Source organism: Saccopteryx leptura, chromosome 5, assembly GCF_036850995.1.
Source record: "Saccopteryx leptura isolate mSacLep1 chromosome 5, mSacLep1_pri_phased_curated, whole genome shotgun sequence".
Taxonomy (NCBI): domain Eukaryota; kingdom Metazoa; phylum Chordata; class Mammalia; order Chiroptera; family Emballonuridae; genus Saccopteryx; species Saccopteryx leptura.
The window spans coordinates 62,375,543-62,394,237 of NC_089507.1; the positions used below are offsets into that span (position 1 = coordinate 62,375,543).

Below are 18,695 nucleotides of genomic sequence, written 5' to 3' on the forward strand. Positions count from 1 at the left end.
GAGATGACTGGGGATACTATGAAATTAACATTTATAACCAGCTGAGATTAGCATATTTACTTATTTCTCAGAGAAAGAGCCATTATGAAAATCCTACCTAATTTTAAGAAGACTATAATTTAAGAGACAAGAATGCAATGCTTATAATTGCATTTTTAATGCATGCATATGTGGAAACATTACATCTTATTTTATAACAGCTTTTCAACTCACTCTTACATTGCATTATTTTTCCTTTTAAGTATGATTGGAGTTTATTAGATGTTCAGGAGAGTTTTTTCTAAGCTCTAAAGGTTGTAAATTTTAATTGGAATAGTTGGTTTTGCTTTTGTAATATTTGCATGTTGGCCCATTGAGATGGCAATAATTATATTAAGATTTTAAAATTTATGAAAAATTACCCTTTCTTTATCTCCTTTGATCTTATCGACTTCACTCTAATCTATCTGGCTGGAGGAAATCAACACTTAGACCTATCCAGTCTTGTGTCTAATATGCCCAGATAGTCTGATGTCAAGTTCTGTATATTTTCTTTAATTTTTTAAAAATTTTACACTGATTTGAGGAGGGGAAGAGAGAAGCATCAATTCGTTGTTCCACTTAGTTATCTCATTTAGTTGTGCACTCATTGGCTGCTTCTTGTGGTTGCTCTGACCAAGGATTAGACCCACAACCTTGACACACCGGGACAATGCTCTATTCACTGAACTACCTGGCCAGGGCCTGAATATTTTCTATAAAAAGTCACACTATGTCTTGTACCAACATGGATACCACCACAAACCCTCAATCTTTTAAACCCTGTCCCTTCTAGGCAATGGAAATGTAAACTTTTTCCTTTATTTATTCAAAAAACAATTATTGAACACTACTATGCACCAAGCTTCAGGGTATAGCCCAAGTCCCACTCTTCTCTGAGCTTACATTTAAGACAGAGAACAAGCATAAAAATATAATTTTATATCTAATAATGCCAGGAATTGACACATGCTATGAAAAACCTACAGCAGAATTAGCTACAGAAAGCAATCCTAACTGTTTCTCAGAGCAGGTAGCATCTGAATAGATTTCATCCATTTATTTATTTAGTTAGTTAGTTTTTACTTATTTATTGTGGGAGGCAGAGACAGACTCCCACATGCACTCTGATGGGGGCCACCCAGCAAGCCCACAAGGGGGCGATGCTCTGCCTATCTGGGCCCTTGTTCTGTTGCAACCGGAGCCATTTTTTTAGCACCTGAGGCGGAGGCCATGGAGCCACCCTCAGCACCTGTGGCCAACTCGCTCTAATCAAGCCATGGCTGCAGTAGCAGAGAAGAGAGAGAGAGAGAGATAAGCGAGAAGGGGAGGAGTGGAGAAGCAGATGGGTGCTTCTCCTGTGTGGCATGACTGGGAATCCAACCTGGGACATTCAAACGCCAGGCTGACACTCTACCAGCCAGGGCGCATTTGAGTAGATTTGAGAGGCAATCTATGTGTACTAAGGAAGAGAGCTCAGTAAAAATCTGAGCATGAGTGATTCTGCCAAGGGAAGGGCTAGCACATAGCCCCTAGCCTTTGGGAACACACATGTTAAGTTCAAGGACAGACAAGAAGGCCAGTGTGCTGGGCCATATGTAGCGATCCGGTAAGCCACAGAAAAAACTTTAAAAACTTTAGATCTTTTTTTTTTTCTTTTTCCTGAGAGGGCACTGGAGGATTGGAGAAGGAGTATAAAAAGCATGACTAATGTTTTAAAGGGATCAATCTAGAAGACAAGAAAATATACCCCCTTTAAAAAATTCTACTAGCAAAACTGAGTTTTCAAGAAGAATCTCTGGGGAAGCTGTACAGAAGGGTTTTCCTAGTCTCTATTAAATCCCTATTATTAAAGATTGTTTACATTACACTGGAAAAACATTAAGTCCTCATAGATTTTAATAAACTAGAAAGTTTTTAAATGTTTCTAAATCTGAAGTGATGACTGCATCATTCTGAAATAGAAAAATTAGCACTGTGGCTCACAGGAGCCGGTGTCCAGTAAGCATTAGCTTTTTCCCAGAAGTTTCTCTCTGGGTCAGTAAATTTGTCAGATATTGGTTCTCTTGGTCACATAAAAAAAGGAATTAAAATGACCAGTCTAATTAAGTCAGATGATTCATGGAGACATAAAATTCCAAAAAAATATTTATGTGGCATTTTTAGGGCATTTACTTTGCTGCCCAAGTCTAGACAAGGGTAAAATGGAATCTGTTTATCCTGTTCGCCAACAGACAACAGTGGATAGCTTCCCCTGGATGGAAGTGAGGGTGACAGAGGCTAAGGTATGGGATGGCTGAGTCTTTTATGAGTTCTTATGGGAGCGTGGTGACTCATCTGAAATACCTGGAGTGTTGAGTAGGAAGTGGGCAAGACGAAGAGGAACGCTGTGCACATGAGAACAAACTGAAGTTGTTGGAGGCTCATTTTATGTACCTCCACCTCTTTGAGTAGAATTTACAGAACCAATTCCATTCTCCTACAAGGCTCTTTAACACTGTTTATATTCCATAATTACATCCCTTACGGCAGTATCACTTAGTTGTGTAACTAGCTCCTTCCTTGAGAAGAGGCAGTGTGATGTCTTACTCATTTTGTACCCCCTACAGCATTTGTAACACAGCAGATGTTCAACATGTTTGGTGAAGGAAAATATGAATAAAAAGATCACTGTTCACATCAGTTTCAATACGATATACATACTCTCTAAAATCACTTAACAATTTTGTGAGCTGGGAACTATTATCCTAATGTTAAAAATGAGAAAGTGAAAATTGAGAAAGGTCATGGATATTTGAGGTGACACTTGATCCGGGTTCCAAAGGAAACATTTCCATTATAAGTAAATTGATGAGAAAGTAGAAGATGGTTAAGAGAAAAGAAGCAGCCTATGTGAAGCACATTGGTGGGAAAAGCTTAATTTAATGAGCTTTTATCATTTAGTAAGAACAGCTAAAAATATCTGGCCAAAGAATATAATGGAGCTGATGACTACATTTACTTTTAAGTAAGGAAATCCTTGACATACAAGATACTGGAGATGTATGCAACTTACAAAGCACGAGAATAAAAACACCCCATACCCGCCACCTGTTTAATAACGGAAACAGAACCAAAGTGGAAGCCCGATGTTCTCCTCCCATCATGTCCTCCTGCCCACTGCCAAGGGGCTGCCATCACCTGGACTTTGCATTTATCATCTGTTGCATTCATTTCTGATTTTTCCACATATCTGATATCCTTAAATAATATAGTTCTCATTTTTACATTTTTCAGATAAATCTTATATCTATTGTTGTTAATTTCCTTTTTTCACTTAAAATCATATCTGTGAAATTAATCCATATTATAGTACATTTATTTTCACTCTATTATACACCACTGAATTGGCACATCGTGATTATTGTGCATTATGCTACTGTTGGACATTCATATTATATCTAATTGTTGGCTGTTACAAAAATGCTTCTATTAACATTTTCCACATTATCTAGTGGACATGTGTAAGACGGTAAAATTGCTGGGTCAAAGATGTGGTAGCTTTAACTTGACTAGATATTGTCAAATACCGAGGTGGGCAAAAGTAGGTTCACAGTTGTGAGTTTGCAAAACAGTTTATGTTTATATTATTATCTATTAATTACTGTATTGTTCGCAAGACAAATGATTGTAAACCCACTTTCCCAACCCCATATTTGTCTTTAGAGATTATGCTATATTCTCACCTGCTTCACCAGCAGTACTGTGTATGAGTTTCCATTGGTCTAAATCCTCACCATCATTTAATGACATTAACTTTTACCTTTTGTCTTCTGTAAGTATTAAATTAGTATAGAATTTACATTCCCCCCTCATCACTAATTGGTTTGAGCTATGGCATTATAATTAGCTCTGATATCTGAGAGAGTATCCTCCCACCCTGTTCTCGTCTTCAGAAATGTCTTGGCTATTCTTGGCTCTTGGTTAGTCTGCATAAACTTTAGAATCAGCTCGATTCATGAAAAGCTCTGTTGGAATTCCACTGGAATTGTACCAAACCTGTACTGTGTTTGGAATTGTACCAAACCCAGTACATCTTTCTGACTTAGGATAATGCTAGCTACTAAAACAAACATAACCAAGAAAGTATAAAAGCTTAAACTCTTCATTAATTTTCTTCTTCCTCACATAATGAAGAGCTCCCTGAGCAGCAGGAAGCTCTTCCCCAAACAGCGGTTCAGGGAGTGCAGGCTCCTCCCACCTACGGCTCTGCCAACTTCAAATGTGCTTTTGTTTGTCAGCCACAGCTGGAAAGACAGTATAGAGGTCAGCGGCAGAGGTCACTGTCAGCCCGCGTCTGAGGGTGGCACACTACAGACAGCTCACATTTCACCAGCTAGATCCCAGCCACAACCAGCACAAAGAAGGCTGGGGAATGTTATCTAGCTCTGTGTCTTTTTATACATCTGTATAAGTTTCTCAAAGCTCTTATATTTTTGTTAGATTTATTTCTAGGTATATTATATATTTACTTACATAAATATATATTAAATTTTATGCTTTCTGTAAGTGGTATTTGTATAACTACTTATCAACTACATTTCTGGCATTTAAAAATATATTGAGGTCTTGTGTTACTAATCTGACATCCAGCAACCATTCTAAACTCTCTACTTGATTTAGTAATTTGTTGTTACATTCTAGACTTCTATAAAGTTAATCATATCACACAGAAAAATAGGCATTGTTACTTACTTTCCAATCTTTTAAAAAATTTTATACATGTTCTACTGCACTGGGTAAGAACTCCAGTAAAATATTGAATAGAAGTGCTTATCCCACTGACTTTTAAAAGCATACTTCTAATGTTTTATCATTATGTAGAGGGTTTGCTCCAAATTTTTATCAGGTAATTTTCATTGAATTTATAAATTTTATTTATATTCCTAGTTTGCTGAGAAATTTTTATCATAAATAAATGTAAAAATGTATGAAAAATTCCCCTGCATCTTTTCAGGTGATTATAGAATTGTTTTTATTTTTTCAATCTATTAAGGTGATGACTTGTTTTAATATAATTTTTAATGTTAAATGCTTGTATTTCTGAAATATAGCCAATTTTGTTATGATGTATTATCATAATTTGTGCTCATTGTAGTGTTCCGCTTGGCTTATGATATTAAACATTAACTTGCCTTTCTTAAGAGTTTCCTTTGGAGAACCAAGTTTACACTAGCCTCATAGAATAAGATAGTGTGGAGTCGCCCAAATACCTTTTATCCACATAAAGCTCTGCTTTAACTGTTATGATGCTCACTTAGGATAGTATATATCTGTACCTCTTTTCTTTACTTTTGATCAGTATTTCCACAGATTTGTTAATTTTATAAATCTTTTCAAAATACCAACCTTGCTTCTGTATCCCTTTTATTTTATTAATTCTATGCTAACTTTATTCTCTTTTCTTTGGTTTCCTCCTTTTCCAACTTCTTAAATTGTATGCTTAGCTTATCAATTTTTTGCCTTTCTTATTTCTTGTTGAAATTTTTAAGAATATTTTTGAAGGAACAGGTGTGAGATAGCGATATGAGTATTTATGATTCTTAAGTAACATCTGTTCATCCTTACTCCCCACCCAGGGCGTTCCCTGATTGACAACTTGGATCAGCCAGGCTGGCAATCTGAGTAGTGACTTGGGGAAGAAAAGTAGAATGAGGTCTTCATCACTTACCACAAACTCATCCGCTGTAACAATCAGAGAGGGAACATCTCTATAGCCTAGAGACACTTTGAAAAAGTCACACCTTTTTCTTATGTCTTTTCTCCAGGATTTCACTGGTTATTCTTTGCTGGGAAAACATCCTTCCTTAATTGCCATCTATAGATATCTAACCCCTCACAGGCATTGCCAAGAAATAGCAAAGGAAGGTTAAAATGCCACTTATCAAAATTTGTAGAATGGAGCCAAGGTCACCCTAACAAGAAATCTTTCATCCTCAAAGACATTTGTGTCCAAGGCTAGACTGCCCAGTGTCCATCACACAGATGCACATTCCTGCTGTCACCAGGCCCCCTCACTGCCTCCATCTCTACTGTAACCCCCTCAGAAACCCTCAGCCAAAGCAGCTCTGCGAGGCTGCCAACTGCTGGCTCAATTCTTATTTACGGTCTTTGCTGAAACTTGCTTAATGGCTCAGTGTACGATCAGATTTGGTTAAAGTACATATATTTTCTAACTACTGGAAAAAATATCCTATAAATCCATTAGATCAAGTTTATTAACTGTGTTGTACATTATCTTTCAAAGTTTTAGTGATTTTGATCTCAATATTATATTATCAATAATTTCTGGAAGAGGTATATTGAATTTTTCTAAAGTTGTTCATTTCTCCCTATTCTGTCAAATTGTGCTTCTTATTTTTGAAGCACTTACTTGGTAAATACAAGATGAAGATTTTTGGATCATCTTGGCAAAATGAACCTTCATCATCATATGGTAGTCCTCTTCATCTCTTGTAATATTTCTTCTTGATAATAACATAATGAAACCTGTATTTAAAGTTGTTGAATATTTCCCAGATGTATCTTTTCCCATATCTTTTCAACCCTTCTGCACCCTCATGTTTTAGGTCTGTCTCATAAACATTAGAGAGCTGATTTTTATTTTTCAAATCTATTTGACAGTCTTTGGGTTTTATCTGGAGAGTTAAGTCTATTTGCATATGTTAGATTTCTTTCTCATCCCAATTGTGTTCTCCTTTTCATTGTTTCTGGGTTTCCTGCTTCTCTTTTGTTGCCTTCTTTTTAAATGATTGATATGTTCTCCTGCTTTAATTCCAATTATACCTACTCTCAGTTCACATGCCACTATTGCTCAGTTATTTAGCATTTTCTAATATTATATAGTAAAATAATAATCATTACTTTATATCATAATTTAAAAATATCGAATATGTTTACTGTGTTTCTATAGTCTCCACTCATTGTATCTCAGATAATTTACCAAGGATCGCTTAATCTCTCTCTCCCTTAAGTACATCCTGTGTACATTGGTGGTAAATGCCCTTCATCTTTGAAAATGCCTTTATTGCCTGACCTGTGGTGGCACAGTGGTTAAAGCATTGACCTGGAACACTGAGGTCGCGGGTTCAAATCCCTGGGGTTGCCTGGTCAAGGCACATACAGGAAGTAACTACTATAAGTAGATGCTTCCTGATTCTCTCCCCTCTTTCTCACTCTCCCTCTCTTTCTCTACTCCCCCCTCCAAAAATATCAATAAATAAAATCTAAAAAAATGTCTTTATTTAACTCTCTTAAAAATAGCTTCCCTAGCTTTATAATTCAAGTCTGTCAGTTATATTTTCTTGGAACTTTTAAGATATGCGTACACCGTGTTTGGCTTGATAGTTACTGTTCAGACATCAACAGAAAGACTGATTTTTACTCCTTCTTAGGTAAACTGTCCTTTCTCTTTGATAGTTTTAAAACCTCTTAGTTTTTGTTCTTTCTGTCCTTTCACTAGTATGATCACCAACATCCAAGATAAACTCCCATGGTCCACTCTGGTACTCAGAGGCATCCCCTCTCACAATAAATCCCACTGTAAACCAGGGTCGACTTGCCAACAGAATACAGTGGAAGTGCCGGTTTGTTACTCTGACAGTAGGTCTTAAGGGCATGGTGGCTTTTACTGGGTCTCTTGGATGACTCATTCTGAGGGAAGCCAGCCTCCCACATTATGAAGACATTCAACCTACAAAGAAACCCTGTGAAAAGAAATTAAGGCTCCAACTAACAGCCCTATCAATTTGTCAGCCATATGAGCATGCTATCTCGGATTGGGAAGTCCACATCAAGCCCTAGTCAAGCCTCCATGTGACTGTAGCCTCAGCCAACACCTGAATGAAACTTCATGAATGACCTTGCAAGTAAGAAACCCTCAGCTGAACCAAGCCCCAAATTTCTGACCCACAGAAACTGGGAGAGATCATATATGATTACTGTTGTTTTAAGCCATTAAAAGTGAGTGATTTGTTATGCAAAGAAAGGAGCTACAATACACAGTAAATTCAGTTAGTCCCAGTTGAGATGTGTTGGGGGTTTTTTACTTGATGGTATTTTTTTAAATTCTCAGCCATTAAATATTTAAATACTGCTTTTCCCTCCCACATTTTCTATGTTATTTTTATCTTGGACTCCAACTAAACATTTAAGAACTTCTCAAATTCTTCAAGTTACCTTATTTCTCTTATTTTCCATCTTTCTGTGTCTCTAAGCAACATTCTATGTAAATCAATTAAGTTTTCAGTTCACTGATTTTTCTTTTCACTTATGAATTGCCTGCTATTTAACCTGTTAAATTTTTTAAATTGATATATAACTTACAAGCAATAAAATGCACCTATTTTGATGTACTTGTCCACTGCATTTCTTTTTTCATTATTTTTCTTTTTGTATTTTTCCAAAGTTAGAAGCGGGAAAGCAGTCAGACAGACTCCCGCATGCACCCGACTGGGATCCGACTGGGATCCGACCGGGATCCACCCGGCATGCCCACCAGGGGGCGATGCTCTGCCCATCTGGGGTGTTGCTCTGTTGCCACCTGAGCCATTTTAGCACCTGAGGTGGAGGCTATGGAGCCACCCTCAGTGCCCGGGCCATCTCTGCTCCAATGGAGCCTCGGCTGCAGGAGGGGAAGAGAGAGAGAGAGAGAGAGAGAAAGGAGAGAGGGAAAGGTGGAGAAGCAGATGGGCGCTTCTCCTATGTGCTCTGACTGGGAATCAAACCTGGGTGTTCCACACACTGGGCTGATGCTCTACCACTGAGCCAACCGGCCAGGGCATACAGTCCATTGCATTATAATGTAGATTACACTCCTGTAACTACAACCAACATACAGCCATGATACAGACACTCCAATTATCTCAGAAAGTTCTCTCATGTCCCTTTCCAGACAAATGCCCCTCCCAGAGGCAACAATTATACTTATTCATATTGTCTATTCTAGAATGTCTGTGGGTGTAATCATACAAAAGATATTATTTTTTGTCTGGCTTCTTTTGCTCAACATAATTTTTAAAATTCATTCATGTTAATGCTTGTTATAATTCATTCCTTAATATTGCTAAGCAACATTCCATTGCTGAATGCACCACTGTAAGTTTATACATTTAATTGGTGTAGGATATCTGGGCTGTTTCTGATTTTGAGGGCTTTCATGAATAAAGCTGTTAGGAACATTCTTGCCCAAGATTTTTGAAGACACAATTTCAATTTTTCTGGATAAGCACAAGGAGTGGAATTTCCATCAGGGTGTGAAATTTCTCATCAAAGAACAGGCATAGGTAAAGAACTGACAAATCTATTCTTCAGATGGTTTATAATTTTATTTTCCCACTAGAAATTTAGGAGAATATCTCACCAACACTTGGTACTGTCAGTCTTTTATTTTATTTTATTTTATTTTTTTGTATTTTTCTGAAGCTGGAAACGGGGAGAGACAGACAGACTCCCGCATGTGCCCGACCGGGATCCACCCGGCATGCCCACCAGGGGGCGACGCTCTGCCCACCAGGGGGCGATGCTCTGCCCCTCTGGGGCGTCGCTCTGTTGCGACCAGAGCCACTCTAGCGCCTGGGGCAGAGGCCAAGGAGCCATCCCCAGCGCCCGGGCCATCTTTGCTTCAATGGAGCCTCGCTGCAGGAGGGGAAGAGAGAGACAGAGAGGAAGGAGAGGGGGAGGGGTGGAGAAGCAGATGGGCGCTTCGCCCTGGCCGGGAATCAAACCTGGGACTTCTGCATGCCAGGCTGACGCTCTACCACTGAGCCAACCGGCCAGGGCCGTGTCAGTCTTTTAAATGATACATACTGTAGGTGGGTATAAAGTGTAACTCTTTGTGGCTTTAATTTGCATTTCCTTCATGACTACTGATGTGGCTTATTGATCATTCTTATGTCTTTTTTTGTGAAATGATTTTTCAAGATTTTCCACAGTTTTTAAATTGGGTTGTTCATCTTTTTATTATCAAGCTGTAGAAGTTCTTTATGTATTTCTAGATAAAATCAAGTCCTTTGTCACAAATAGGCATTGCAAATATTTTCTTCCACTGTATGGCATGACTTCATTTACTTAACAATATATTTTAATGATCAGAAGTTTTTAATTTTGATGAAGTCCAATTATTGTAGACTGCATGCCTGCCCCCCCAATATATAATATATATATATATATATAGAAACCCTAACCTCCGATGTGGTGGTATTTATAGATATGGCCTTTCTGAGGTAAATATGTCATGTGGGTAAAGCCTTCATGATAGGATTAATATCCTTATCTGAAGAGACTAGAGAGAGCTTTCTATCTCTATCTCTTTCTCTGTATCAATCTCTATCTTCTGCCTCCCTCTCTCTCCCCTCCCACATGTGAAAAAGTGAGCTGTCTATAGGCCAGAAAGTGGGCCCTAACCAGACACAGATTTACCAGAGCCTTCATCTTAGACTTCCCAGCCTCCAAAACTATGAGAAATAAATGTATGTTGTTTAAGCCACCTACTCTATTGTATTTTTGTTATAGCAGCCTGAACTTTATAAGACTGTGACTAGTTGTATTCTAAGAAATATCTACCTACCCAAGTTATGAAGATATCACCCTATGTTTACTTCTAGATGCTTTATAGGTTTAAAAGCCAAAGAATTAATTTTTGTAACTAGCGTGAGGTGGGAGTCAGGTTAATATTTCCCTACACATGTACATCCCGTTGTTTCAGCAACACCTATTGAGAAGACTAGCCTTTCTCCTTTTGCTATAAGTCAACTGACTACATATGTCTATTTCTGGACTTTACTCTGTTATATTAAGCTATTTGTCTATCTTTACATCATTATCATCCTCCCTTGCTTACTGTATCTATAGAGTATATCTGAGATCAGATATTATAAATTTCTCAATTTTGTCCCTTTTTCAAAGTGGTTATTAACTCTTCTAAACACTGAATTTCTGTGTAAAGTTTAGAATAGACATTTCATTTCTAAAATCTAGTTGCTCTAAATTTTATGGCAATGGCCTTGAATCTATAGATATTTTGGATATAATGGACATTTTATCAAATAATGATGAGTTATCCAATTTATAAACATAGTACATCTTACCAATTGGTTATTTTTTTTCTCAGCAATATTTTGCAGTTTTCAAAGTAGAGGCCTTACAAATTTTTACATATTAAGTTAATTCAAAATTATTTGACAGATTTTGATGTTATAAATAGAATTTTTATTTAATTTATAACTATTTGTTGCTAGTATATAAAAATGGAATTTTATTTATATATTGACTTTGTAGCTATAATCATGTTTAATTTACTAATTCTTTCTGGTACTTTTTTGGTAGACTCTTTAAAGTTTTCTATGTCAACAATCATGTTTTCCATAAATAAAAACAGGTAACTTCATTCATTCTTTTTAAACTTTGACCTTTCATTTCTTTTTCTTGGTTTACTTTATTTGTTAAGACTTCTGTTACAATGTTGAAAAAAAAAGTGGTCATAGGATATATTCTTGTCTTGTTCACAATCTAACTGAAAAATGTTCAATATTTCACTGTTAGATATGATGTTAACTAAAGGTTTATTCCCTGTGCCTTATACAATAAAAAGTGTCCTAAAGTGAACAGTTGGTAACAGCTATATCAATGAGAATTTGATCCAGTGTGGGTTCCTTTTTCAAGGTTTGAAAGTCAACTTTTTGTTGCTCTCCAATATCTTTAAACATTTTTACACATAAATATAATTAACCTTAGTAAGATTAGTCCAATGTAAGCTACTCCACCATTAATAAAAACTTCCATTGAATATTTAATTTCAATTATTATGTCTTAATTTCTTAATAGAATTTTTGTCAGTTTTTTTCTAAACCTGTTATATCTTTTTTGAGGCTCTGTTCCTTATTCATATGTTATTCCCTCTCTTACTATTAAAATGCACTAGATATATTTATTTTACATTCTTCATCTGATTATTCAAATATTGAGACATTTATTTGCCTGCCAAATAATATTCATGCTATCCTTTTCCCTCAGACATGTTTTATTTTATTTTAAAATGTGTGCTCATGATTCCTGGAACTTGACTGCTGAGAGCGCTCTGCATCCTGAGTGGAGAGGACATTCTTCCAGAGAGAATAGACATTGATTCTTGGAAACTTGGGAGTGCTACCAACATGGATCCATTTTCATTTTAAATTCTTGCTTGGGTTTTTCCATCCTTCACAACTGGGCACACTACCTCCATGAAGACCAGCCTGAGGCCAAGAATTCTTAGAACAGATTCTTCAATTCCTCTACCAAAGGCCCAATAATGAGAAAGGCATGTTTTCTTGCATTTACTCTGTCTTTATACATTAGGTATTTTTTTCCTTGTTCTCTATTTCCCTGAGAGTATAATCTGTGTGGTTCCTGGCTCTGTGCAATGTTCTCTGTTTCAACTTCCCACACTGCCCAGGTCCAAAACTTGGTCTCCTGTTCCCATAGGGTGCAGCTAATAGAATCAACCCTCTATGCCACCTAGGATTGCTGAGTTGCCCACAAGACAGCAGCTTCGATGTTTTATTCTATGCTACTGCTCACGCTTGGTCCCCAGCCTTGGGAGAATCCCAATGCTCTCTTATAAACTCAGCCATGCATGTAATACTGTTTTTCATGTTTCATCCAGTAATTTTCGACATTTTGTTCTGAAAGGATTTCAGGATACCTGGTTTGATATATGGCTAGAAATGAAAATACGCAGCATTTATATTTCTCTAAAGGCTTTAGTTATTAATTTTTATTTTGCTGGTTGGCAAATGAGTAAGCAGAATGGATAGATACCTCTAACAGGAGTTATATTTGTTGGCCTCTATGATTATATATACTGAATATGCTATCTAATGTTCTAAAAACAGCTATAAAAAATGAAAAAATAAATGAACCAAATGGATATCTGCATCCTTTGTGATAGTTTTGCTTTCAGAATATTCCAAAGGATTTCCCTAGAGAGCTATGAGAGGTCCAGGCAATGAAACCACTGTGAAGACAAGGAGTGATTGAAGCCTTGTGTTAGAACCTCACCAATTCTCCAAACTATCTTTCATGGGTAAGACAAAGCTTGAATGGCTCAAAAGGTTTCTAGCAAGTTAGCCAGATTTCACATGAAAGGACTTTTATTTTACCCCTTTACTAGCAAGAGCAATCGCTTAGCAATTACACATAACAAATTATGAGTCCTGAGACTAAATTATACACTGTTATATGTGGATGAGAACACTTATCCGATCAATTGTTAAATACATTCATCGCAAAAATGTTTAGCACAGTAGCTTCACATAGTCGACTGCTCACTACATGATAAAAGTTCTGATGTGAAAAACTTAAAATACCTTTGTAAATGTTAAGTTCAGAGATGGTTTAATGTTCTTCCTGAGGTACTGACAAAATGGGCCCAGGACAACTCAGCCTGAGTCCCGCATCCTGGGTCCTGCATCCTGGGTCCCTCATCCTGGGCCCCGCATCCTGGGCCCCACATCCTGGGCCCCTTATCCTGTGCCCCGCATCCTGGGCCCCGCATTCTGGGTCCCTCATCCTGGGTCCCTTATCCTGGGTCCCTCATCCTGGGCCCCGTATCCTGGGCCCCGCATCCTGGGCCCCGCATCCTGGTTCCCTCATCCTGGGTCCCGCATCCTGGGCCCCGCATCCTGGGTCCCTCATCCTGGGCCCCGCATCCTGGGTCCCTCATCCTGGGTCCTTCATCCTGTGTTCCATCAGCCTGTGTCCTTCATCCTGGGTCCCTCATCCTGGGCCCCGCATCCTGTGTCCCACATCCTGTGTCCCTCATCCTGATGGGGCTTGCTCCTAAAATCTGAAGTGCGGTGGTTTCTCCTAACTTATGCCTCTCCGTTCAGTTCTAATCTAGTTTCTCACTGAAAGCAGTTTATGTGACTGTGGCATATTTTTCTTTAGTGTAACATGTGAGGGATTTATGTTAGGAATTAGAGGATTACGAAGATAGAGAGCAGAAGCCTATAGTCTAGTGCTGTAATTCACAATCCTGGTTGTCCCTTATAATCATCTAAAAAGATTTCAAAAAAATCTACCAGCACTCACATGTGTTTCTTCTCTCCCTATACAGACAGTGGCTGTCTCCGGGCAGGGCCACACAATCATCTTTCCTCATCCCTTACAGTTGGTGCCTACATGTAGCAGGAACCTATTAAAACCTAGTTAAAATTATTAAACAAATAATTGCCAATTTCAAAGGTCCTATCCCCCAATGTAGAAATAACAGGTGTACAAAAATTAAAATTGCAACTATAATACCACTTTATGTTTGGAAATATCTCGTATGATACTGTTAGTTAAGAGAATTTCACTTACCAATTTCAGATAGCCCTCAGCATCTAGAATTAAGTTTTCTGGCTTCAGGTCTCTGTAGATAATACCTAGCCGATGCAGGTAATCAAACGCTTCTGTCACACAAGCAACGCAGAACTTGGAGGTGGGTTCATCAAAGCTGCCTCTGCAATGAAATCACATTCCCTCTTAATGCTCTGGAAATATGTCATTGTTATCTGTTCTAGGTGCTGATTGTTGTATTTATGCAACATAAACATTTTGTAGGACAGCAACACTAAAAAATACTTTATACTGACAGTGAATTAGACTGTTGATCATAAAGAAGTTTAGGGGGACTCCAAATGCAAAGAATTACTTCACTAAAATTAAAATGTCCACATCCAAACAATGTTTCTGGTAATTACATTTGAAAAATTAGAGAGTTTTTTTTTTGACATTTATGGAGAGATGCAACGCTGGAGAAAATGCAATCAATGATTTCACTGGCAAGCTTCAACCAGACATCTGTAATTGATCGCTTAACTAAAAAATGACATAATTGATCATTTTCATTTCCGGTTTGTAAAGTATGGAACCATAACTCCTTTCTATTTGATGCACCTTGATGATATCAGAGTTGCCCTCTGTCAGCATTGTATGTTTACATGCTGAATTATTAAAATGTGGTGGGGATTTGCTTTATGGTATAATAAAAAGATGAGTCTTTTGGGGTGAAAGAGACTGGCTTTGCCACCTACTGCTTCCACTCACTGTGTACTGTGTAAGTTGTTCAGCTGTCTGAGCCTCTGACCCCTGTCTGTACAGTGTGTTTACTACTTAATTAAAAGTGTTGTTGTTTTTTTCAGGATTAGGGACAGTGCCTAACAGGCAGTACAAATTCCCTTTTCTAAACAGAAATAGGTTTTCTAAATAAGATTTGCCTGGTGAAGTAAGGATGGAAGATACCGAGGCTGTTGCAGGTTTCTTTCTCTTTCCAGGTTCTCCCCACTCAGATCAATCCAACAATATGTTGCTAACACAACACATTCACCTTCTACTCAGATGCTTACTGGTTTATTGCCTAAGTGTGTGATGCTCAACCATGAATGCATGTTAGAATTGCCTGGTAAGTGTTAAAAAATCATTTTACTGGACCCTATCTCAGATGAACTGAATCCTAATCTCTGGTATTAGGGCCCAGCATTTTTACTTTGTAAAAGATCCCCACATCTGTCATGTGAAGTCAGGATTAAGAACCACCAGCCCAGGTAATACTGTCTAAATGCCTGGTGTTAACCCCCACAACCTAGGGCAAACCTACCTTTCCATCTCCTCTTGTGATGCCCTGTGTTCTACTCAAATTCTGCTGTTTATCATCCACAAGGAGACCCAATCCTAGTCCAAAATTCCTGCAGTACCTTACATCGGTTTCCTTTCCTCTCTGCCTTTCCACATCTGGTCACTTCTAGAATTTAGTTCAAATCCCTCCCCTCTTGCCTCTCCTCCGAGCTGACTATCTACCACATTCAACTGGCATTCAATTACAAATTGTTGACTTCGTTGTCATATTTAGTTTTCACATTAAATAATGAAATGTTTTTAAATTCCATATGCCATCTCCCCAGATAAACTAAAAACTTATTGGAGGAAAAGTTTATACTTTCTGTTCTATTGTTTGGAGAGTCTGCATTGTAAAATCCCAAACTGTCTACTATGAAGCCTTGTGCATAGGTGGTGCTCAGCAAAAAGCAACGTTTTTGATTATGTGGAAACTATCATTTTTATAAAGTTGAATCTTTGCAGACATCTTACTCTGTTTTTCAGAAAAGGCTTCACCCCTACACACACACATACACACACACACACATCTCCCCTCTAGAGATTCACAATCAGAAGCATCTGGGTGTATATGTACCTGTCTCTACTAAACATGTTGTAATGGACAGCTAGTTCACACTGTCCCTAAGGCTGAGATTCTTTAATCCCTAATATGGGAATGGCAATCACAGCTTTACAGGGTGCCTATGACATGATTGCAATGTTGGTTAAGAAAATATCACTATTACTACTTTATCAAGTGATAATATTTGCTTAGAATCAGATCTTAACTATCGCCCTCATGTTTCTTTCAATGATCATAAATATAGCATCCTTTAGACCATTTGTGAGAAGACAAATATTATTGTTTATAACCTTTTTTCATTACCTGTCCCTTAATATACTCCATAGCTCCCCACCTAAGCAGGCTTCCAGAAGCATGTACACATACTTATTGTCCTTGAAAGTACGATACAATCTGTGAAGAAAGAAAAACATGGTTATTATTAGCAATCTAGTTTTAAAACCCCGCTGAAGTTCTTTAAGCATGTGCTCAGTAATGTTTTGAACAACGGTCCTCTTCTCCTGTCCAACATCCTACAGCTGCACAAGCTTCCACCTGAGCACTCTTTGGTCTTTCCTACTGCCTTGCTTTTGCTCACTTCCACCTGAGCACTCTTGGTCTCTCCTACTGCCTAGCTTTTGCTCACTTCCACCTGAGCACTCTTGGTCTCTCCTACTGCCTAGCTTTTGCTCACTTCCACCTGAGCACTCTTGGTCTTTCCTACTGCCTAGCTTTTGCTCACTTACACCTGAGCACTCTTGGTCTTTCCTACTGCCTAGCTTTTGCTCACTTCCACCTGAGCACTCTTGGTCTCTCCTACTGCCTAGCTTTTGCTCACTTACACCTGAGCACTCTTGGTCTTTCCTACTGCCTAGCTTTTGCTCACTTCCACCTGAGCACTCTTGGTCTTTCCTACTGCCTAGCTTTTGCTCACTTCCACCTGAGCACTCTTGGTCTTTCCTACTGCCTAGCTGCACGAGCTTCCACCTGAGCACTCTTGGTCTTTCCTACTGCCTAGCTTTTGCTCACGTCCACCTGAGCACTCTTGGTCTTTCCTACTGCCTAGCTTTTGCTCACGTCCACCTGAGCACTCTTGGTCTTTCCTACTGCCTAGCTTTTGCTCACGTCCACCTGAGCACTCTTGGTCTTTCCTACTGCCTAGCTTTTGCTCACGTCCACCTGAGCACTCTTGGTCTTTCCTACTGCCTAGCTTTTGCTCACTTCCACCTGAGCACTCTTGGTCTTTCCTACTGCCTAGCTTTTGCTCACTTCCACCTGAGCACTCTTGGTCTCTCCTACTGCCTAGCTTTTGCTCACTTCCACCTGAGCACTCTTGGTCTCTCCTACTGCCTTGCTTTTGCTCACGTTGGTCCCTTTACTTAGGCTGTCTTCCCTCTACCCACAGACAACTTCCTACTTTCAGTTTCACTGTAAATGTGTTGTCCATTCCTCAAGGCCAAGCTCAGGAGCCACCTTCCTGATAAAGCAGCTCACTACCCCACCCCCTCTCCTTCCTCACAAACCCCATGACCCTTGCATATATCTCTCTTAAGACCTGTCTTGCACAGCAGTTCTTCCTACTCATGACTTATGCCCTCTAGTTGGGCTCAGGAAACAGACTCTGAGACAGAGGTTTGTAAGGAGTTCAGTGGAGAGTGTACTTGGGAACAGCAGCCATTGAGGAGGAAGAAACCGATGGAGTTAGGGGGGAAAGCTGGGCTATAATATAGTTTCAACAAAAACCTCAGCTTCGAGAAGTTCTGCCATCATGGGATGCAGGATGTACCTGGAGGGAGAGTATGATCTTGGGCAAGGGCATTCTCTTCACTTAAGAGCAATGGCCCCGGAGGGACGGAGTCCGAGTCCTCAGTTGATAGCACACCCAGAATCTGGAGGAATGACAGCCTCAGTCCTGCTGTGGGAACTGGGCAGGGTACCGTATTTTCACATTAGGTGAAAGAAGTCTCTGGGTCTTAATCAAAAGACTTGTTTTTCTCTCCAGCACCATGCCCAGGCACAGCAGACAGTAGAGCAGCCATATTATGTACAGACAGCAAAGACAGCCTGGTCCAGTGGTTCAGCATGGGGTCTGAAACCAGCTGCCCAGGCCTGAATCCCTCATCAGTCATTTATTAACTGTAGGATCTCACTTTTCTTATTGTTCTTCTTCAATGAAGACAATCATGCCATTGACCTCACTGTTCTATTATGAAGATCAAATAAATATATATATTCATTTTATTATGTACTAAGCAGATATTGATGTTATTGGTTATATATTAACTTAATATATACTTCTATCTATATGTTATATATAACTATAACTTATATATATATATATTGCTGAGAAGAGTGTCTGACACGTTAATTTCTCAATAAATGTCATTAATATTTATTCTTAATATTATTACTACCCTATTATATTCTAAGAACTTCAAAAAAAGCTGGAAATAAGAAA

At 38.6% G+C, this 18,695-nt stretch overlaps 1 protein-coding gene across 2 annotated transcripts in view; it reads right to left on the reverse strand.

Annotated features, from left to right (window-relative positions):
• PRKG2 (protein kinase cGMP-dependent 2) overlaps positions 1–18,695 on the reverse strand; it is a 109,313-nt gene that overhangs the window by 25,194 nt on the left and 65,424 nt on the right. For both annotated transcript variants that reach the window (XM_066385714.1, XM_066385713.1), the window contains exons 13-14: positions 16,562–16,651; positions 14,398–14,539 (exon numbers count right to left, since the gene is read on the reverse strand). In XM_066385714.1, coding sequence (XP_066241811.1) covers positions 14,398–14,539; positions 16,562–16,651 — 232 coding nt within the window. The remainder of the gene's footprint in view (positions 1–14,397; positions 14,540–16,561; positions 16,652–18,695) is intronic.